The sequence below is a fragment of the Hemicordylus capensis genome, chromosome 1 (assembly GCF_027244095.1).
Source record: "Hemicordylus capensis ecotype Gifberg chromosome 1, rHemCap1.1.pri, whole genome shotgun sequence".
Lineage (NCBI taxonomy): Eukaryota > Metazoa > Chordata > Lepidosauria > Squamata > Cordylidae > Hemicordylus > Hemicordylus capensis.
Window position 1 is genome coordinate 251,633,577 of NC_069657.1, and position 17,345 is coordinate 251,650,921.

General features: G+C 41.4%; 1 protein-coding gene across 7 annotated transcripts in view; it reads right to left on the minus strand.

The window, feature by feature from the left end:
* VPS54 (VPS54 subunit of GARP complex) overlaps nt 1-17,345 on the minus strand; it is a 100,099-nt gene that overhangs the window by 53,259 nt on the left and 29,495 nt on the right. For 5 of the 7 annotated variants that reach the window (XM_053284375.1, XM_053284378.1, XM_053284372.1 and 2 more), the window contains 6 exons: nt 13,114-13,275; nt 11,991-12,232; nt 9,635-9,713; nt 8,253-8,287; nt 5,168-5,299; nt 1,557-1,942 (listed from right to left, as the gene is read on the minus strand). In XM_053284375.1, the coding sequence (XP_053140350.1) occupies nt 1,557-1,942; nt 5,168-5,299; nt 8,253-8,287; nt 9,635-9,713; nt 11,991-12,232; nt 13,114-13,249 (1,010 nt within the window). In that variant the 5' untranslated portion in view covers nt 13,250-13,275. Of the gene's footprint in view, nt 1-1,556; nt 1,943-5,167; nt 5,300-8,252; nt 8,288-9,634; nt 9,714-11,990; nt 12,233-13,113; nt 13,276-17,037; nt 17,141-17,345 lie in introns of all 7 variants that reach the window. The other 2 variants (XM_053284377.1, XM_053284373.1) reach the window with 1 other exon arrangement.

Consider the following 17,345-nt stretch of genomic DNA (forward strand, 5'->3'; position numbering starts at 1 on the left):
TTTTCTCAAAAATATCCCCATGCATGTTTTCCCTCATCTGCATAAAATTTGTATTATTATTTTTCCTCAGAAAATTTTACTATGCAAATTTTACTGATGCCCTAAATAGATTGTGATCTCATTTGGCATATTATTTGACCTATTTATTTAGTAAAACAAACAAAACACCATATTAATTTCCTATGCTGTCTCTCAAAGGTTTTTCAAGCAGCCAAGTAATTGAACTGCAACACTTGATTGGGGCAGGGAGGGAGGAAATCAATACAACATTTAACATGGTTTAAACATTATACTGAAATAAATTCAAAGCTTTAGGTGGAAAGGATTTTTTATTGGAATAGGTCTATAAAACATATATGTATTCTCTCACACCTCTCCTAGGGATAATCACCCAAAAAACACCTGTGACAACTTTAAAATTGCCAAGATTCACAGGGGGTGTGAATGTAATCAGGGCCTCTCATACCCTCCACGGCTTGGTCTCTGACTGACCCCCACTACTATCGAACACTATAGAGACTGAATCCTAACACATGGAGTCAAAAATAGACAGAGCAGATTGTACTGGAGCCACACATGCTCCACACCTTGCATTTATTATTTATTTAATGAATACCACATTTTACGCCCCCAAACCCTTAAGCAACCACACAATTCCTGGCTCAGCAGCAGACAAATTCTACTGCTATGTTCCACAGGCAGGGCTGGGCGGGGGACATACTTCCCTGCTGGAACAGGAAAGAGTATGCAAAATTATGGGAGATCCCAGTTTCCCAGGAAGTCTTGGCTTGCCTCTCAGATTTGAAAGGTGGTCCATCATTGTGTTGATCACCTTTCTGCCTCAGCATCTCTGGTATCTTCTGCTCCAGATCATAGTCATTTAAAATTACTTTTTTTGATAAGTTCAGATAAAAATGATTGTATAACAGACAAAAGTTATTAGTACCAAGGCCAAAGAACAAGAGTTCACAGACTAAAAATTGAAACTGATCAGTAGATAATGAGATTTGCACATCATATCCCAGTTACCTCTAGAAACCAATTCACCTTTTCTGCAGAATTCAAAAGTGTAACTTGTCCTACAGCCTCCAAGTATGCAACTGTTATTTGAACAAAGAAATAACTTCTAACTCTGAGTAAATCAGCAAATCACTACTTACACAAATTAACTTCCATTTCACATATAAAACTTAATAACTCACTAGTTAATGTTTTTCATTATAAACCCTTTTCACTCCTCTGAATTCCCTGCAGCCCAAATTTCACAAATGACTGTGCATTTATGTGATATACAGGTTTAGCACCACAAGATTTCAGCTTATATCAAGGATATGGTTAAGGCTTTATTTTACTCTTATCAAGAAAACTTCACCGTGCTCTCACAGATACATTCCCTATAGAAAACTGAACTACTAATTGGAACTACCTGGGAAAGAACATGCATTAGAAAAGATACAGTTTATCTGAACAAACATAATACACTAACTTCTTGAAATTGATCATCATAACTTGACCCATGATTCTGAATTTCTACTGGTATCTTAAGTGTCACCTACCGGAAACTGTGAATACCCTGGAGTTCCTGCTGTAGCACCTCCTGAGTTGTTGATATTAAGTCCAATGCTCCAACAAATTCAGAAGTGGATAACAACAGCTGTACAGTAGGTTGTGTTTGATGCACAGTTGCCATTAATTTCAGCTTATTATATGCTCTTATACAGTTATTTCTTGTCAGTGACAGTCTTAACACTTTAAGAGATCCTTCACACATTACTTTATCAAATTGGCCTATTTTATCTCGTAGCATTTTCACAGCTTGGGAGGTTTTCCTGAGGTAGTCTTGCAGTTCATGCTGGGAGGTCATTGCATGGAAAAATGCTTCTGAGCGGAGGGAGATCTGATGAGCAATGTTTACTTCAACAATATCCAGATAGTGACTCAGCTTAAAAAGAGTAAAAAGGAAAGGAGAAAAAACAACACTGTTGTAATACAGTGGTTGGTCTCGTCTATCAAAGGCAGTGGCCAACATCCTGATTAATGCTGTGCTAGTGCAAGGCTACTGTGTTACCTACAGTGAGGGAAATAAGTATTTGATCCCCTGCTGATTTTGTCCGTTTGCCCTCTGACACAGAAATGACCAGGCTATAATTGGAATGGTAGGTTTATTGTAGCTGTGAGAGACAAAACAACAACAAACAAACCCTCAAAAGCCCAGTGCCCAAAAGTCAGCGATGGATTTGCATTGTAGTGAGGGAAATAAGTATTTGATCCCTTCACAAAAGATGTCTTAGTACTTGGTGGCAAAACCCTTGTTGGCAATCACAGAGGTCAGACGTTTCTTGTAGTTGGCCACCAGGTTTGCACACAACCCAGGAGGGATGTTGTCCCACTCCTCTTTGCAGATCCTCTCCAAGTCAGAAAGGTTTCGAGGCTGATGTTTGACAACCCGAACCTTCAGCTCCCTCCACAGATTTTCTATGGGATTAAGGTCTGGAGACTGGCTGGGCCACTCCAGGACCTTCATGTGCTTCTTCTTGAGCCACTCCTTTGTTGCCTTGGCTGTGTGTTTTGGGTCATTGTCATGCTGGAATACCCATCCACGACCCATTCTCAATGCCCTGGCTGAGGGAAGGAGGTGCTCACCCAAGATCTGACGGTACATGGTCCCGTCCATCGTCCCTTCGATGCAGTGAAGGTGTCCTGTCCCCTTAGCAGAAAAACACCCCCAAAGCATAATGTGTCCACCTCCATGTCTGACGGTGGGGATGGTGTTCTTGGGCTCATAGGCAGCATTCCTCCTCCTCCACACACGGCGAGTTGAGTTGATGCCAAAGAGCTCGATTTTGGTCTCATCTGACCACAACACTTTCGCCCAGTTCTCCTCTGGATCATTCAGATGTGCATTGGCAAACTGCAGACGGGCCTGTACATGTGCTGCCTTGAGCAGGGGGACCTTGCGGGCACTGCAAGATTTCAGTCCTTCACGGCGTAGTGTCTTACCAATTGTTTTCTTGGTGACTATGGTTCCAGCTGCCCTGAGATCATTGACAAGTTCCCCCGTGTAGTTCTGGGCTGCTTTGTCACCGTTCTCATGATCATTGCAACTCCACGAGGTGAGATCTTGCATGGAGCCCCAGACCGAGGGAGATTGACAGTTGTTTTGTGTTTCTTCCATTTGCGAGTTATCGTGCCAACTGTAGTCACCTTCTCACCAAGCTGCTTGGCGATAGTCTTGTAGCCCAGTCCAGCCTTGTGCAGGTCTACAACCTTGTCCCTGACATCCTTCGACAGTTCTTTGGTCTTGGGCATGGTGGTGAGTTTGGAAGCTGAGTGATTGCTTGCTTCTATGGACAGGTGCCTTTTATACAGGTCTGTAACAAGCTGGGATTAGGAGCACTCCCTTACAGAGGGTGTTCCTCATCTCAGCTCATTACCTGCATATAGTGAAAAGACACCTGGGAGCCTGAAATCTTGCTGGTTGATAGGGGATCGAATACTTATTTCCCTCACTACAATGCAAATCCATCGCTGACTTTTGGGCACTGGGCTTCTGAGGGTTTGTTTGTTGTTATTCTGTCTCTCACAGCTACAATAAACCTACCATTCCAATTATAGCCTGGTCATTTCTGTGTCAGAGGGCAAACGGACAAAATCAGCAGGGGATCAAATACTTATTTCCCTCACTGTACTTGCGCTAAGTCTGGGGCTTGTGTTCCAGACTAGTGTTGTGCTTGCACTACAGGTGCACAAACTGTAGCATGTTATATGTTTTCGAAGGAACTTTAGCACAATAATGCAATTTTGAAAATCTTCCTGATTTAGTGCAGCCACTCTGCTTATACAGCAAGTGCAGTGTTAGTCAAGATACCAGCCAATGTTAACAATTTGGGGGAAGTAGGCATATTGCCTTTACAAACAAAATCCTATCCTACCCCAAATCCACCTGGCATTTTTAAGAAAACTAGTATCTGGGGGGTGAGGGACACAAAGAGTCTCCAGCAGCATGAAGCTAAGGATGTGCTTCCAGCTCTCTGGATATTCTGTAACATACTTAAAAGTTAGCATACTTCAACAACAAGAGTTTCACACAGAGACTCCAGCATGACTCTGCCAAGCTATATTTCACTTGCAGATTTGATAAAATCAGACTGAGAGTAGCTAGCTGGTTACAGAAAGTAGCCGTCTCTCTGTAGATATTCACTTACACTAGGGGTTCTCAAACGTGGGTCCCCAGATGTTGTTGTGGCTGGGGATTATGGGAGTTTATTTATTTTATTTATTCGATTCCGAAGGACATCATCATCTGGAGACCCAAGTTTGAGAACCCCTGACTTGCACTATCCTCTTGCATTTGCCAGTTTATGACCTGCTGAGAGTAGATAGTTGGGATTCTGGCTTCACTTTATAACAAGATTCCTGCCTTGCACCTGCCTTTCTTTGGTATATCCATTTAGGATTGGTTTTTTAGGTGTCTATTAATCCATTTCAATGTTTAGTATCTTTTTTTGTCTGATTTTTGGAAGACTTTTTTTTTTTAAAGCTTCTGAGTGAAGCCTTGAAATTGGCACAAAGGACCACCAATCAACATTCTTTCCTTCAAAACTGGAGGAACCATTGCTCCTAGGCTCAATTCATGTGAAAGTTTGTACATCAGTTCTAAAGGATGTGAGTTTAGCATAGCAGTCTCATTTCTCATGGTGCATACATCTGTCTTGGTGCTATATCTGTCCACTAAGAATCTTCACTCTTCTGGTCAATGGGCTCTGACTCATGAAAATTACACTTAACAACTGTGTTAGCCTTTAAGATACCATAAGATTTTTTGTTTCTTTTTGCTGCAACAGAATAACACCCCCTGGAGCATCTGGAGAGTTTTCTGAAAGAGCTCAACCAGAATTACAAACTAGTCAAATGTGCATAATTTTTACTAAGCCCCCACCCCCCAAAAAGGTTTTGTGTATTTTCATTACAGAATGCAACCAATCTTACTGATAATAAATTAACCCCACAATCAAATCAGTCCTGAACTATATCCATTAACATGATGTTCTCAGCTGTCCAAACTAGGGCCGATGGAGACTGGAACATGCATCATCTGGAGCTTACCCCTTAATTATTCGTTACCACTGCACTTACTAAGTGAAAACATATTGTACAAAATATTTACCTTCTCCTGAAGTAACTTTGAAGAAGCTGCATCACGATTTCCTTTCCCTCCAGCAGTATTAAAATGGGACCAGGGTAATACTGCATTAAATGTTAAGGGATCTTCCAAGGCAAAATCTGGTTTCGTAAAAATCTGAAATAATAAATCAATCCCAATTTGCTACCACACACCACTACTGTTTTCCCATTTACAGATATAATGAAGTTATTGTCCAATACATTTAACGACAGGAAATGAATTTCATTTTTTAAACAAAGTATATCCTTTGTGTACACATTAACTTATACATGTAATCCAAAGCAGTTCTGGCTTTATACATTGTGTATGCAACAATTCAAGGCACTGGTTTTAATCTTAAAAGCCCTAAAAGGCTATCTGATAGTTCGTCTGCTACCAGCAGAATCTGATCACCACACAAGATCAGATTGGGGTCTCTGCTTTGGTAGCATCCCAACTAGTAGTTGTATGCATGGAAAACATGAGGGGCAATTTTCACCGATTACTTTCCTCTGCAGTCTCTGAGAACATGTCCTTCAGGATATGATATACAATGTTACTTGTTTTTAATTTGTTTTGGCTATTTAATTGGTGTTTTATGATGTTTTAATTGTTAATTATTTTATGTAGTGTTATAATTTTGGTTTTAATTGTTAATTGATTTTAAAGGTGTTTTAATGTAAACTGCCCTGAGCCTTTTGGAAGGGCAGTATAAATTTTTTAATAAATAAATAAATAAATAAATAAATAAATATTTTCGGGGGGTGCAGTAAATTGCATTGGGAAAGGGAGACTGGTGAAAACTGGTGAAAAAGGCCCTTTCCCTCCTTGACAAAACATACAGGTTTCTACTGTTTCACATATTTGTGGTCAGGTAATTGGCACCCAACTTCAGTATAGGTGGGTGGGGGGGAAATGGTGTGAAAGGGTTAGATCCGCATATCCGTTGATCACGGTGGCTGGAAATGACCTCCAAGCTAATTTCTGGCCTCTATTTTGTGAACAGGAGCCATTTTTGTGGCTTGTTTTTAAAGAAAAAAAATGTTAAAACCCCACAATTTTCTGTCAAAGAAATAGCAGAATTGAGACACTTGGGGGCACTGTGGGACTGCTGGGGACTAGGGATGTGCACGAACCCATCCACAGGCCATTGTAGAGGCCTGTGAAGCGGTTTGGGGGGGGTGTCGCTTTAAGGGCGGGGTGTGTGTGTGTGCGCTTACCCCTCCTGCCGCTTATCCCCCTCCGGCACTCCATTTGTGAGTAAAAATTTCGGGGCAGCAGTATTCCTCCCTGCCACCCCTGCCCCCTTGTTGTCTGCCTAAATTACGGGAGTAACTGCAGCGCATGCACCACAGTTACTTCAATAATTTGGGCAGACAACAAGGGGGCAGGTGCGGCAGGGAGAAACGCTGCCACCCCAAAATTTTTACTCACAAATGGAGCGGCGGGGGGGGAGCAGCGGGAGGGGTAAGTACAACCTCCCACCCTTAAAGCGACCCCATCCAGCGTCGGACCGCTCCTCCGTGGTCCATGCACACCCCTACTGGGGACCCATGGAGCATGGTAGGTCACTTTCCCCCGCATTTCCAGGGCCATTTCCACTGATTTTTGCCTTTTATTATTCATTCATTCATTATATTTCTATACTGCCCTATCCTTTCAAAGGCAGTGTTGCCTTTCTCTGCCTTTTCTGAGACCTTTGGGAACCTAACCCCACTTTCCACATTGCCCCAATGCCACGGTTTGTAATGCATGCTAGAACCAGAGAACCAAATCCCCACCGATACAAAGGTCCACCTTATTTCTAGGGATATGCAGAACGTTCAGAGGTCGGAACAGAAAACATCTAAAAAAGGGGTCCTGTTCCAAGCCTGGAAAGGAGCATCCCATTCAGAGGCAGAATGTCCCAACCCCAGTCCAAGTGCCATTTTGGATTTTAAAATGGCCACTGAACATATGTGGCCACCATTTTTGAATCCAAAATGGCAGCAAGAACAGTCTGGTGGTCATTCCGTTGGCTTGCCACAGATGGTGTTTGCCAAAGCACCATCACTCAACAGTAGAGCACATGCTTTGTTTGCAGAAGGACTTTTATTTTTATTTATTTTATTTTTACATTTTTATACCGCCTTACATTAAAAGAAAACCCCAAGGCGGTTAACAAAAATTAAAACATACAATAAAAGCAGTGAAAACATCAAGCTAAAATCATACATAAAAACAAGACAGCAGATAAAAAACACACAAGAACAGCAGTAAAAAACGATTATGTAAAAGCCTGGGTAAAAAGCCAAGTCTTTAAAAGCTTTCTAAAGGGGACACTCTGTGGCATCTCCAGGTAGGGCTGAGGGGAAAACCCATCTCAAATCCTGGAGAGCCACTGTCAGTCAGTATAGACAACACTGAACTAGATGGATCAATGGCCTGACTCATAAGGTAGCTTTCTAGGTCTGTCTGAAGTTTCACATTGTCATTTCACATTGTCTCATTGTAACTCTTCACTATTAGATTTTATTTTCACTGTGAATCTGTGCCACTGCACACACGCACCTACACTCTTTTCTAATTTCATTTGGTAGCAGAAGCTAAAAACTACTATTTCAATTATCTCAAACATAGCTATTTCACAAGTTTCTTCCTGCTCCTATTCTCTGCCTTTCTGTATGCGGAATCATGTTCATCGGGAAGGGTATTAATTAAGTTGTACAAATCTAGAATCTGTTGTTTATTTGTTTTTAACCTTGTCATTCCAGTGGAAGAGTTTATGTTTATGAAACATGTAGAGATTATTTCCTGGGTGGCAAAAGTAAAATGAAATGAAATGAAATGTGACAACAGTGCTGGTATGAACAGTCTACGCCTATAAACTAAGGAATGTAACCAATGGAAGTTGTATTTTATCTTCAAAACATGAAGAAATATAGGGAACATAAAAACTGTTGTGAATTATGCATCTTAATAAATTCTACATAAATTACCATATTGGCAGGATAAGGCATCTCTCTCACACCCCACACTAAAATAATATGCAAGCCATTTTAGCAGAATATTTCTCCTTACTATTGCCTATGGAATACTTAAATCATACCTTAGGTACTTGCTCCAGATCTGTCCTGGATTTATCTAAAAATGGTATGAAATAAAAATAATGTCATGGCAAACACGAAATTTTATTAAATACTTTTCACAGTGAATATAACAAAAATTTGATTTTCAGTGCTCATGAAATACTAGAGAACCTTATTAACTTCAAGACATTTCATTTCCTTATAGACTGAATACATAGCAATGAAAGGATTCTGAGCTCAGCTTTTTTAAAAGAGATGAAAGTATTCTAATTATAGAGAAAATTCTCATTTAAGAAATTGGTAATGGGGCAGTGAAGACTCCTGTTGTGCAGCCCTCAAAGACATATATATTTAGCAGAGCTATTGCAGGGAGGGGAGAGAGGCAAAAATTGCATCTGCATCTTTCTGCCTGTACACAAAACCAAACCAGCAGGGCAGCTAGTTTACTCACTCCTTGCAAAGGCAAAACTCTTGCTCTGCCTTCATAAGAGTATGTAACATTGTCAGCCCCCGAGAGTGGGCAAAAGTAATATCAGGACTTTCCGTTAATTATAATTTACCGAAGAATTTTGGGGCATATGGCTATTCGTGAGTAGGATACTTGATACATTTAACAGGCTAGTAAAAGTTTCAATCTTTCTTAAAGATTTTGACCCCTGCTAACTCGGCAAAGAGGCACCTTTTAAACGTGGTGATTCTCTTTACTTAGCGGGGGACAGTAACTGGCCCTATCCACCACCAATACTTCCAGTTACTGTTGCTGGTGTCTGCCTATGTTTCTTTTTAGATTGTAAGCCCTTTGGGGACAGAGAGCCTTATTATTATTATTTATTATTTCTCAATGTAAACTGCTTTGGAAACTTTTGTTGAAAAGCAGTATACAAATATTTGTTGTTGTTTTTAGTACAATGGTATTGTATCATCTTGAAGTCTCTTATGAAGCGAATAACAAATGGAGCATAATTTATTTAGCATTATTAAAGCACCAAAGGTAACAAAGTCACCAAAAGTAACAAAATTCATGAATATTTCCTCAATACTATCTTTGCCATAGCAATTTCCACAAATGATGAGTGAATGATGGATGGAAGAAGCAGAACAGAAGCGGATTCAAGGCATAGCACTAGTTTATTGTAAGACTAAGGATAGTTAAAAAGGAGAACATTTGAACCTTCAAGGAAAATTAAGAAACAGTATCATGACTTCTTCTACCTAAATATAATAGCTCCCAATTATTTCTGTTACATTCATTGGAGTTATTTTGTAAAAATGGTGGGATATGGCTGGATTTTTCATTGCTCAGTCATTATGCTACTGATGATGTTTTTGATACAACTAGAGATCATGTGCATGTTTCATTAAAAAGAATGACAAAGGTTTTTTTTTAAAAAGAGAACCCTACCGTGAGTCTGTAACAGAGTCCTGTCAAAAGTGTCTTTAGGAGAACAAATGGTCTTGCATTTCTCATGAAGCTTCTCTCTCTAAAAACATGACAATTAACAAACACATATTTTAGTTTAGGAACATACTAAACTATTTCTTTTACAATATGTTCAGGTTTCCTGTGCAAGGTAATAGCTTTTGCAAAATTACTCAGAAGAATAGAAGCATACAGTGGATGCAATATGTACCTATAATTCATAAATGCAACCCTATTAATTACACACTAAATAATAAAAAAGAATACAAGCAAACCTTGCCATTTGTGTATCCGACATCCACGGTTTTGCGTATTCCCAGTCGGGTAATTGCCAGCGGGTGGGGGGGTTCACAAAGGGTTAATTTTGCATATCCGTGGGTTTGAGGTGGCTGGAAATGACCTCTGAGGACATTTCTGGCCATCATTTTGAGGAGAGGACCCATTTTGTGGGTCATTTGTTTTTAAAAGCCCACTTACCCCCATGATTTTTTGTGGGGAAATGATGGATTTGGGACATTGGGGGAGGCATTTCTGGACAGCTGGAGACATGCTGACATTTCTGGACATAAATTTTCCGCCCTTTTCTCCAGCCTCCAGGAACCTAACCCCCCCCCCATCCCACTGTCGCAATACCCCATTATCCGCGGTTCTGTTAACCGCAGTTGTAGCAAAGAGAACCCCTGCAGATAAAAGGGTTCAATTGTACACTAAACAGCACTCTTATCAAGCCTTTAATCAAGCCTCTATTTCATTGTAAGGTTTAATACTGAATTTCAGACAAAATAGTTTTTCATCACATTTCTCAAAAATAGTGATTCAGCTGAGGATGCCATTAAAGTGAGCAATAGGCATGTCTCCTAAATCTCATATAGGTTCTTTAGTAGTACAGTATTACCCCATTAAGCAGATCACCAATAGACAGTGTTGCAATTTTCTTGGTCCTACACGAAGTAGTTTGTTTTAAAAACCTGATTCATACTTCCCTGGGAGAACAAGAACACTCTCCCATTAGGTGACAATTATGACATCAATACTGTTCAACCTCCCTGCTTTCTCCTGTTGCATGTAGATAGACTGACTGAATTTTAGCACTGTTTGTGACTTGTTTTGCACTGATTCATTATGAATGGCTAAGAATTTCATAAAATCTACCAATAAAAATTACACAAATGAGGGAAGCCGAGACCCCAAGGTTAGTAGTAGAGCCGGTTTTATAACTCAACACACCCCACTCCCCGCCATCACCCTCCTTTATGGCATGCCAGTATGGGAATATTTCCTCCCAACCTATTAAAAAGGGAATGACTATGCAGAGAAGGGAATGTCCCTTCTCCATATAGTCAGTGCTCCCTGCTCTGTGTTTTGCTAGTCCTGAAAACAGCGGAGAAAAGCTTCTGTCAGGGCTGGTGACATCTGACTCAAGCCTGCCCTCCCCCACCACCCCAAAAGAGAAATGCATTGAAAATAATGGGCAATCATGTATTTATAATCGCCAACCGCGAGAGTTTCCAGGAACGGAACCCTTGTGGTTGGCGAGGGACAACTGTATAACCAACCACTACTTTGACCTTACTGGGTGGAAATAATGTTGTGTCTGCATCCAGCACAGTGTTCAAATATGTAATTACTAAGGAAGTCCAAAAGTATATTTTTATGAGTAGAATCAGCTATAATAATTTTCAGCAGCTGATATCCAGACTAATGTTGCACTGCCCTGTATGGCTAGCTGCTAGAACTACAGCCTAGATCATCATCACTCTCAGTCTGGATTAACCCTGCCTACCCAGGCTGGCCACTGGATTCTTCTGGAATAGGTAGGGTAAGCTTCCTGTTTGGGCTGAGGATTTGCCTGAGCAACCAAATCTTCTTGGCTCTCTGGTACATTCCTGTGACTTCTGGCCTGTTTCCTTGGCCTGACTCTCAGTTTGCTTCTCTTGTCTTGGCTGTGACTTGCTGCTACAGACTTGACTTGTCCTCACCCCCCCCCCAACTGGTTCTAATTTCTGACTCCTGACTCTGCTGTAGTGTTCCTGAAGCCTGGTAGTGACACCTGGAAATTCATAGATAACAATACAGAGTACATCTAGCATGCAAATGAAAGGTTAAGACCATTTTAATCAGATAACGTAAGTATAATGCATAGTTGATGAGAAAATATTTAACATTAATAGAAGTACTCTGTAATAAATGTAACACCATGACATGAGCCAACTAATTGGAACAAAGCAATTTGCAGGTAGCAGCAGAATCAGATCGGGTTTGAATACCTACAATAATTAATTTGTGTTAGCAGATTTACAAGTGACTAGTATATGCATGCATAGCTTATTCTTTTTACCTGAACAGCTTCCTGTTGGTATGTTGCAAAATGTTCCTTGTTTATCTGTGGGAGGTAGAGTGAAGGCACGACTCCAATGTCTACAAAATCCTGTCCCCATGTCTTTGTAAAGAAATCGGATTCCCTTTTTGCTAATCGAGGATCATTTAGTGCTGCTGGGAGATTTACTTTGGAATGATAAATAGTCCACCTATGCTGATCAGCAACTAAAGATGGGCTGTCACATAAACTATTAGGATCACCTACAAGACAAAATAACCGATTTTAATATAGACAGACAGAGGTATAGATATTATCTGAAAGAAATATGCTTTTCTCTTTAAGATAAAATAATTCTTAAAAATAGGTTATAGATTATGGATTTGAACAAACAACATCTAAAGAAAGAATTGCTTAGCAATATATGCCAAACAATACTTGATATACACCTCAATTGTTCAAGTCAATTTTTAAATATGCATTATTGGACATGATGCTTTTGCTTTCAGTGGCTACTGATATTATTATCTGTGCTTGGAGAAGAACAGAATACTCTGAACCATACGCATTCATTGAGTGAGTGAGTGAGTGAGCGAGCAAGCGAGCAGGTAGCAATCCCTATTCAGTGAGTTATTTCTGATGGCAGAATTGTCTGGCATGAAAATGATCTTTTTTCACCTTTGAAAGTTCTGTAAATAGCCACAATGCTAAACACTACAAATTGCAATATTTTATAAATGGCAACAGTTACCATGTAGTTTACTATTCTTTGTGTCTGTGGTTTGCTATATGCAGGGAAAATCAACAAGATTACTCAAAATCAGAATAGCAGAATATAAAATGAAGAACAGAACACTATAAAGACGCCTCTTTAGCACATCATTTCAATGATCCCATGATCCCCAACAAAGATAATATTCCTTGGTACTATGAAAAGATATCAAGGAACTAATGTAGTGGAAAGAGCCTAAATGCTACTTTGCCCAATAATCTAGTTAGCATTTGTTTAAAACATATGCTATCCTGACTTTTTATAGCAACCAAGACAACTTATGAACACATATAAATTACAATATATACAGGAAACAAGTGCAAGTTATATTCTGAAGATAAATTCCAAGCTTAATTTTGTTACAGGCATTACCTGTGGGTTCCTTGGGACATACATCTGGCAGTGACTGCATTGGTTGAAAGCGTTTAGCAGCATCCACTTCCTTTTTAAAGAAGATATCACTTGTGTTTGACTGAGGCACTGGTGAAGACCTGTGGCTTGAGGCCATTGCATAAAGTCACCACTAGATAAGTACTGGATTAGAAAAAATAAAATGTATTCATGCAGATCAGATAATATATTCTGACAGAACGGTTATCTATTTAACCACCAAGTTATAGGACGAGAAATTCTGTTACAGCAACGATAACAGAAATAACCACCAAGGAGACAGATAACTAGTTGTCCACAATTCTACTTGCTTCATATGCCCTTTGCCTCTGGGGATCATCACAAACCTCTACCACCCCTCCACTGAGCTGCATGCTCCCTTCCCCTCAACCTACCCACCCCCTTTCCTAACACCAGCCATTGCTGGGCATGGGAGCCTCCTCCTCTCTTCTCAGCAACTCTTACTACTCACAACAAAAGCTGTTGTTGCCTGCTCAGCACATCCCCACTCCTTTCAAATTGAGTGGACCGCAGCATCTGTATGTGCGGGCCATGAACAGTGACAGTGGTTTGTGTGTGAAGTACTTCCTAAAGTAGAGAGGTGCTGGAAAGGGAGGGGGTGGCTTGCTTCTCAATCTAATGGGTGAAACGGGAAAGATGGCAGCCACAGCAATGGGTGGGTGGAGGGGTGGGAGGAAGGGAGGCAATAGCAGTGAGGTTCTCTCACCTCTTCCAAGCTCAGGAGTAGGGCAGCAAATCCTTTGCAGGATGCTGTGCTTTGGAGGTGCTCTTTGAAGTACGGCACTGTATGGAAAATTCCTCCTTCACACTGTCCTCCCCCTCGAGCACCTTGAAAGTAGCAAGTGAGGAGCTGTCAGCACTGTTGTGCACCCCTCTGTACTGCTCCACAGATTGGACTAGAAGAGGGCTGGGATGTAGGAATGTGCACGGAACCACAGAAGCGTGGTCCGGCACTGAGGGGAGTGTGTCTTTAGGGGGGGTGATAGTACTCCCCCCCCCGCCGCTCTACTCCCTCCAGGGCGCTGGAGTTGCCAAAAACGTTCTTGGGGCGGCAGAGTTCCTCCCTGCCGCCCCTGCCCCTGTCGTTGTCTATAAGGGTTAAAATTAGAAAGAGCTGGTAGCGCCCATGTGCTCGCCGCTCGCGCCACATACATCAGATGAGCGCATGTGCCATGAAGGGCGCATGCACGCTGCCAGCTCTTTCTAATTTAACCCTTACAGACGACGACAGGGGCAAGGGCGGCAGAGAGGAACTCTGCCGCCCCAAGAACGTTTTTGGCAACTCCAGCGCCGGGGGGGGGTAAGTACTACCGCCTCCCCTTAAAGACACACTCCCCCATCCTGCCGAACCGCCAGAATTCCGGACCGGTCCAGAGTCCTTTTCTATGGCCCCGGATAAGCTATCAAGAATAGAATGCAGAACATCAGCCTTTGTGCATTGTTCTGCAGACTGCCAAATCAGTCTCATTGGGATCCACCCAAGATAAATATTTACTTTACTCATCCCGTAACAAATATATGGAAAGGGTTCTCTAACAGAGAGAAAGGAGGATTTGGGTAATCCTTATCACTCATTCACGTGTCAATTAACATAGTCTATGACTTTGCTTTTGCTTAAGTTGTGGGAATTCGCTCCAAAACCAATGTACAAGTGTGTAATAACAAAGGATCTGAAGTCTGGTTAAAGACAACGTCAGCATTCACTTCTAAGGAGGCAACAGGCTCAGAGACAGACTGGTGAAAACAAAGGAACAAGCTTATTGAGATAACAGAAGCACCAACCAAAATGGAATGACAATCAGTGCCAGGAATAAGACCAATTCTGTTAAGTACTCAAATACAATTAGGAATTGCTAAGTGAGCAAACCAAAAGGGCAAGGTAGAGGGAAGGGGGAGATAGGGATAGAATACAAAGTACAAAGGTAGAAGGAAAAAAGGACAGATCTGTATATCTTTCCCTGAATTCTAACCATCAGGGTGCTGAAAGTCCCTCTGGCAGAGGACATTTACCTGGCAGAGGACATGAGCAAGCAGTGGGGTGTAGGTGCAGTACTCAAGGCTGTCGCTCTGCATTTGCTCACAGCAATCTGGGGGAGCTCCCAGGGTCCCTATCAGTCAGACCTCAAATGCAAGACTCATAGCCAACCCAGTCTGGGAGAACTTTACCTACAGAAGGATTCTCTCTGAGTTTTCCTGTTTGTTTATCATATATGTATACAATTGTTCAACCACTTGGTGTCACTGTTGACTTAAACTGGATGCCTTGATTTTAAAAAAAGCAAAACAAACTTAGGATGATAAACTGTATAACTGAATACAGTTCGGCTATCAGTGTGATTTGATTTGATTTGATTTATAAATATATGCACCCCAATTTTTTTCCACTGACTCAAGACAGTTAAAAATTAAAATACAACAATACACTCATAAAAGCAGAGCAGCAGCAGCAACCATTATAAAAACATTATACAGACAGCATAAGACAGCATAAAAATGGGAGCAGAGCTGGTCTTGTGGTAGCAAGCATGAATTGTCTCTTTTGCTAAGCAGAGCCCACCCTGTTTTGCATTTGAATGGGAGACTACACACGACTGCTGTAAGATTTAGGGGATGGGGCCACTCTGGGAAGAGCACCTGCATGCTTGCTTACAGGAGGTTCCAAGTTCCCTCCCTGGCATCTCCAAGATAGGACTGGGAGAGACTCCTCTCTATAACCCATGCCACAGGAGAATTAAGGTTGTCCATTTTAACATACAGTATGCAGCCAAGTTCCATCTTCTCATAGAACTTTCTAAAATGCACCTTTTGATTATAAAAACATAAATCAACCCTCTGAGTATTAATCAAAAACCAACATACTGGGGAATAGGCAGGTGAGGTAAACACATCAGATATTCAGAACCATAATGAATTTTCTTACAACTTCTTTCTCTGCCCCCTGTATAAAGATAACCTTATACCCTGCCTAAGGTGCAAGGTACTGAATGCTGTGTACCATTATTCCAGTAATGGAGCAGACACATGACATAACAGAAAATTTCACTCTCTAACAAACTGACTTCAACGTGAAACAGAGGCCTCCTTGGTGAACTGCAATATGATGCTGCACTAAATTATTCATACCTAACAGCTATTAGACTATAGTCATAATTTAGGAGCTTATGGATAATTAACAGCAATGAGCCACTGCATTTGCAATCTATTCACATTCCCAAAAAGGGTAAGTCACAGAAGAGTCCACCATGCCTACTCATATCAGTTAAATAAGGATAATGATCTATGGGGAAAATATCAAAATGTGCTCCCGAAACTCCTCTGAATTTCCAAGGGGCAATTAGTCAGTCAGTAAGGGGTAAAAACCACCTTAAGTGGTGCAGCAGGGAAATGCTTGACTAACAAGCAGAAAGTTGCCAGTTTGAATCCCCACTGGTATGTTTCCCAGACTATGGGAAACATATATCGGGGCAGCAGCAATATAGGAAGATGCTGAAAGGCATCATCTCATACTGTGCGGGAGATGGCAATGGTAAACCCATTATAGGTTTACCTCTAGGTAAACCTATAAGCAATTATAGGCCTGTTTCCAACCTCCCATGGGTGGGCAAGGTAATCGAGAGGGTGGTGGCCTCTCAGCTCCAGATGGTCTTGGAGGAAACCGATTATCTAGACCCATTTCAAACTGGTTTTCGAGTGGGCTATGGGGTGGAGATTCTCTTGGTCGGCCTGATGGATGATCTCCAACTGGGAATTGACACAGGAAGTGTGACTCTGTTGGTCCTTTTGGATCTCTCAGCAGCTTTCGATACTATCGACCATAGTATCCTTCTGGAACGTCTGAGGGGGTTGGGGGTGGGGGGCACTGTTTTACAGTGGTTCTGCTCCTACCTCTCGGATAGATTCCAGATGGTGTCGATTGGAGACTGTTGCTCTTCAAAATCTGAGCTGGTGTCCCTCAAGGCTCCGTACTTTCTCCAATGCTCTTTAACATCTACATGAAACCGTTGGGAGAGATCATCAGGGGATTTGGAGCTGGGTGTTACCAGTATGCTGATGACACCCAGATCTACTTCTCCATGTCAACTTCTTCAGGAGCTGGCACATCCTCCCTAAATGCCTGCCCGGAAGCAGTAATGGGCTGGATGAGGGAGAATAAACTGAAGCTGAATCCAGATAAGACGGAGGTACTTATTGTG